Source organism: Fonticula alba (assembly GCF_000388065.1).
Source record: "Fonticula alba strain ATCC 38817 unplaced genomic scaffold supercont2.2, whole genome shotgun sequence".
Taxonomy (NCBI): domain Eukaryota; order Rotosphaerida; family Fonticulaceae; genus Fonticula; species Fonticula alba.
Genome location: NW_009242972.1, coordinates 346,815 through 352,265, shown reverse-complemented (window position 1 = coordinate 352,265; position 5,451 = coordinate 346,815). Strand labels below are relative to the sequence as shown.

General features: G+C 64.2%; 2 protein-coding genes across 2 annotated transcripts in view; one reads left to right on the top strand and one right to left on the bottom strand.

Moving 5' to 3' along the window:
* Window positions 1-55: 55 nt before the first annotated feature.
* Window positions 56-3,529, top strand: H696_01100 (hypothetical protein; the record flags this gene model as incomplete). The annotated part of the gene is made up of 7 exons (XM_009494983.1): window positions 56-70; window positions 174-544; window positions 716-832; window positions 965-1,049; window positions 1,128-2,001; window positions 2,188-2,860; window positions 3,061-3,529. 7 exons carry the CDS (start codon window positions 56-58, stop codon window positions 3,278-3,280), a joined length of 2,355 nt encoding a protein of 784 aa, XP_009493258.1. The 3' UTR covers window positions 3,281-3,529.
* Window positions 3,530-3,676: 147 nt separating this feature from the next.
* The window catches only part of H696_01099 (hypothetical protein), a gene marked incomplete at its 3' end in the record, with an annotated part of 6,266 nt that continues 4,491 nt past the window's right edge, over window positions 3,677-5,451 (bottom strand). The window contains exons 13-14 of the mRNA XM_009494982.1: window positions 5,209-5,370; window positions 3,677-5,112 (exon numbers count right to left, since the gene is read on the bottom strand). Coding sequence (XP_009493257.1) covers window positions 3,677-5,112; window positions 5,209-5,370 — 1,598 coding nt within the window. The remainder of the gene's footprint in view (window positions 5,113-5,208; window positions 5,371-5,451) is intronic.

Sequence of the window (5,451 nt, the reverse complement as noted above, 5' to 3'; positions counted from 1 at the left end):
TGGTCTGCCACTGCCCAGCTCATCCCCATCCGACATCCCGCTGGACGATGTCCGCATGGCCACGTCGTTGGTACGTCCCGCACCGCCGGGTGATCCCCCCCCCTACCCCCCTACCCCACACATCTCTGCCATCCCACCCACCCCTGACAAAGACCCCCCCACCTGCGCCATAGCTCTTCCCCTTGGTAGCGGGCCGCGTGCCGGCCAGCGATGACCCGCTGCTCGCGTCGAGCCTTGCTCCCCTCTTCGAGCGGATGCTTGCCGGCTACACGGCGCTGCTTGACCGTCCGGCTGACCTGACAGCCAATGACCGGGCCATTTCGCGCCTGGCCCTGGCGGCCCTGCGTGCCATCTGTCTTGGGGCCGCCTCGTCTCGGCGGCTCAACGACACCCCGGACATCTATGGTCGCATGGTGTCGGCCCTGGTGCGGGTCGTGCGACTCGCGAACAAATGGTCTGCCCAAGATCTCTTCGACAAGCGCGCCGTGGCGTCCATGGGTCCCGTGGGCGCCGCTGGCGACCTCGCGAGGGATATGTCAACCCTGTATGTGCTTGGCCTGCCGCGGCTGGCATGATGGTTGATTGAGCCTTTTTTGCCCTCCTCCTTCCCTGGGTGTGGACGTCAGTCCTGACCGCCGTGTGCTGGGTGTGACTTCTGCCTGCTTTGCTTTTTGTCCCCCCCCCCCCCCCCCCCACCCCGCCGTTTGCCCTCCAGCCACTGGGTCCATCGTCGCATGCTCGGCTGCCACGCGCTGCGGACCCTGCAACACCTGGCCAGCCAGGCCGATGCGACCACCATCAAGTGGCTGCTGGATCCGATCTTGAGGCTGAGGTGCGTGTCGTCTGGCCCTCTTTTCCCTTCCCACATCATTCTTCCGAAGCACCCGAAATTGACCCATGCTCCCTCCTCCCCCCTCACCCTGGGCTACGATGACAATGTGTTTCTCTCCCCCCCCCCCCCCAGCTGGCGCAAGTATAAGACCCACAGCGGGGCCTGGCCATACGAATTTGTTGCCAATATGATCCTCCAGCTTCGGAAGCACCTTGACGTGCGTGCCCTTCCGCCGCCCTCTCACACGGTCACGCGCCCTCCCTTGCCCTTCTCACACACATGCATGCATACGCAGGCGAGCGACGTCCATGCCCTGTTCGCCTACCTGATCGACCGGATCAAGGCCTTTCAAGCCGACGACCTGGACAAAGGCACCTTCCTGTGTGATACGATGCATTTGGTGCTGGTCCTGCGGATGGTCTTCGAGGGGATATTTCCGTCGGGTTTCAGCGAGGCCAGGCAGCCGCCGGCACTCTTCGCCCTGCCGTCAGCCGAGGCCCTCTCGATGTACCTGGCGGACCTTGGGCAGGAGGAGCCGGCCCGAGGCGAATACCAGCCGGACGCCCTGCTGGGTGGTGGTACCCCGAGCGCCGACCGGTCGTCCCCTTCCCCGGCCAACAGTGTGGGGGGGCTCTTGAGCAGTGGTCTCTCGGAGACCGGCGCCGAGGCCCATGGAACCGGCCCATCGCCGATGCACATGCCCATAGTCGAAATGTTGGAGTGCTGTCTTGGCCACTGGTCCCTGAGATATCCATACCAAGTGCGCCTGCACATCGTCGAAAGGAAGTGGAGCTCCATGCCCGTCGTATCTCAGAAATGTATGGAGCTGCCGCCGCTCGATGCCGATCCGATCCTGGTGGAGAACCTGCAGTCAAAGGTCTTCAAGCTGTGCTGGCTCCTGCTGTCGCTGGCTCAGGTGCTGATCCGCCGTATTGACACCCTGACAGACCGGATGGCCTGCTCACTGTCTACCCTGCGCATCATAACGGCCCTGGCTGGCGGCGAGCTGGATGAGGCCACCATGGATCATCGTTTGCCGGTGTTGGTTAACACGGCCGGGCGAATTGCCCGGGCTCCGGTGCAGTCCTACGACTGGACCAGCCCGCTGTTGAGCTCGGCCAGCCAGCTCTCCACCCTGGCGGTGGGGAATCTGTCGAGTCCGAAATTCGGTGCGCACACAGGGCAATGTGGGGCGGGAGGAGTGGGGGGTGGCGGTGGTGGGGGGCGGGGGGTGCTACGCGATCAATTGCTGCCCTTGGGCCGCATTCGCCCTCGACAGAGGCCATGCAAGCTTCGATCAGATACACGCACCCACGCACATGCATACGCACATAATAACATGGTGCTTTGTTCAGCCGTTCGAAGTTGCACGTATGTGCTGCTGCACAAGCTCCTCCGCGCGATGCTCGATGAGGTACCGGGCGGCCGGCGCCCGGGGCAGTCGGTGCTGGCTGCCTTTGCCAAGGCACATGGCGGGCGCCTGCTCGCGTCGCTGACGTCGGTCTTCAGCCGGGAGCTGACTCTCACCTCGGCTCCGGCCCCCGGGGCGGATGCCCTGTCGATGTGCGACATTCTCGGCCTGGTGGTGGCCTTGGCCGACTACACCGGGCTGCAGGCGGCGGCCGCGGCGGCCGACGGCACGGGCGACCCGGCGGTCCTGCCCGCGGCAGGCGCCCTGGCTGTGGCCGCTGTGGTGGCGGCATTGGCCGCGGCGGCCGACTCGGCATCCGCCTCGCCCTCGACCCGGGCGGCACACACGCACAACCTCCTGGCTCTGGTGGCGTGTCTGTACCTGAGCCGTCTCAGTGCCCTGGTGCCGGCTGCTGTGTGCCCCGTGCCAACCGGTGTCCATGAGCAGCTGCTTCAGGCCACCAGGGCGGCGGTGGATCTGGCCGCGCTGGCTGCCGCTCTACCGGAGTTTGAACCATACCTGACTGATCTGAGCATGGCCCTGTCGATCGCTGGCGGCATTGCTTTCGCCCCGGAGGATCTGACATACGCTCCCCTTTGTCCCCCTCCCTCCCCTCCGTACGTGCGCGTGCACGCCCACACACACACACACACACACAAGCATACACGCATCCATGCCCTTTTTCTTCTCCTTGATACTTCCTGCTCCCCCCCCCCCCCCGCCCCCAATGCCCGTGACTCTGTTGCCCTCGGTCACTGACCGCATGGCGTGCTATCCTTCTGACGCCTCGCCCCCCGGCCGACATGACAACATGTAGTGCCTCCATCCGTTTGGTTGCGTTTGATTGGGTGGGCCTGACATCGGCGCTGGCCTGCTCGGCCGACGAGCTCGGCACCGAGAAGGCCGGGTTATTGTCCCACTCGGACGAGGCGCGTCTGGCTCTTGCGGCGCTGGTGGCCAAGACCCGGCCAGAGTTCCGGGCTTCGGCTTTGGATGCGGCGGGCAAGGCCTCCCAGGAGGAGCGGCGCGCCGCCTGAGCCGACGCCTGGTGGCCCGCATGACGCGCACACTTCGTGCAATACCCCCCTCCCCCCTCCCCCCTCGTGGACAGTCAGGCGATTCACGCATCCTCCAACACTTGGGGGTGAACGCCCGGGTCCGGGTAGTTGAGGTCACAGGCCTCACCCACATGTCCGATACCCCGGCTCCGTTGCCAATCGTCCCTCCCCGATTGGAACGAGCCCTGTCCGGAACCTGAACATAATGAACGTGACTATGATATGAAGGTGTCACTGTAGGTGTGTGTGTGTGTGTGTGTGTGTGTGTGTGTTTGTATGTTTGTATGTATGTGTGTATAAGAGAGAGAGAGAGAGAGAGACAGAGAGAGGGATAGAACGGGGGCCAGCCCCCGGGGCGGTACTCATTCAACACTCTCACCAGAGACGGGTCCCTGGTTCCTCGGGACCGGCGGGCCCGGAGAAAATTCGAACCTCCGACACGGCCGACCCCACCACCAGTGGCACAAAGAATGGCATGGAGCTCGGGAAAAAGCCGCTCGCCAGGGATTGGTCCAGGGGCTCCACCGGCATGGTCCAATCATTCAGGCAGAAGATCGCCCCAAGGCACTGGCCATTCAGGGCAAAGGACACGGTGCCCGTGTGGCGGAAGTACCGAGCCTCGACAACGAGATTCACCTCCGGAGCGGACAACGGCAAGATGCCCAAAGTCAGGTCACAGCCAAAGCGCTGGTCCAGAGCCGCGTCATCGGCATCGCTGCAAAAGTCATCGACCAAGCGCGAGGTGTCATTCATCGACGACCGGAAGAACCGCGACACCTGGAGGTAGGCCATGGGGGAACCTTCCTTCGGCCGGGGGGCCTGCGGCCCGGCACCCGCCCCGCCAAAAGACCGCCCCGAGGGGCTGACCATCAGACGAAGCATGGCCATCGAGTGGTCCATATACGGAAGCAGCGGGTTCATGTGCGGGTCCCGGATCCTCGTGTGGAGGAGTTCCAGCCGGTGTGGGTCGATCACGCCGGTCTCGGAGAAATTCAGCCAGCCAATGCTGACATCGGCGCCCATGCGCGCGTGCAAATGCACCCGAAAGACCGCGCAGCCAGGAGACGAAGGGCCGTTTTTCGGGCGCGGCACCGGCAGCACATGCTCGTAGTCCAGCAGACGTGACCCGTGCGAGTGCTTGTCCGAAGCGCTCACCGGCTCCAAAATCCGAGCCCGACAGAGAGTCCCCCGGCCGGACATCGAAGCGTCCCCCAAAAAGACCAACATCCGGCCTGGCGGACACCCGAGAGGATACGATTCCTGGTGGCAGATTTGCAGGCCATTTCGCACGGTGAACCCGGTCATCAGCTCATCCAGCGGCAGCGCCGTCAAGCAGGTGGAGAAGTCGGCCTGCTGCAGGGCCACCATCAACATGGGGGCCGGATCATTGACCGGGAAGATGTCCAGCCGGGGTGCAGGCACACCGGCAGCCAGGAGCCGGTTAACCTGGGGGGTTGCCGCCAGCGCCAGCGCCGCTGGCCACTGGGGCTGGCTAGGCCCCACATGCAGGACCGACCAGATGGTGGCCGCCCCAAGGACCGGTCGGCGACAAATGGCCGACTGCCAGGTGGCAGGGCGTCGGCGCGTGGTGGCCATCTGCGCACGTGCCAAATGCCGCCGAAGCCGCATGATCGTCGGAACCCGGGGGCTATCATCGGAAAGTGCACCGTCCACAAGGACCGAGTGGGAGTACTCGGTCGAAATGAACAGCAGCCCAACCTCCCCTGTGGGAGGGTCAGCCTCCTCCGGCAGGAGGAGGGTCATCTGCCGGATGAGGTCATTATAATGGTCTCCCTCGTCGGACAGAAGTCCTGCCAATGATACTGATGTTAGCGAGGGCCCGAGGGGGACGGGCGGACATGGGCAGAGAGTGTGTGCACGGGTCAAGCAGCACCCCTGCGACGTACCTTCCTGGCGGAAGGCCATGAGAATATCAACCACATGGAGGAGGGATTGCTGATGCGCTGGAGCTGAGACGCTCAGCACCGGGGCCAAATGCCGCCAGTAGCCCATCAAGAGGAGGCACCACTCACTGGCAGACGGGCCATCAATGCTCAGGCGGATGGTGCCTAAGTTGACATGTGTGTGTATGTGAGTGCGAGAGAGTGCGAGAGGGAGGGAGAGAGAGAGGGAGGGAGAGAGAGAGGGAG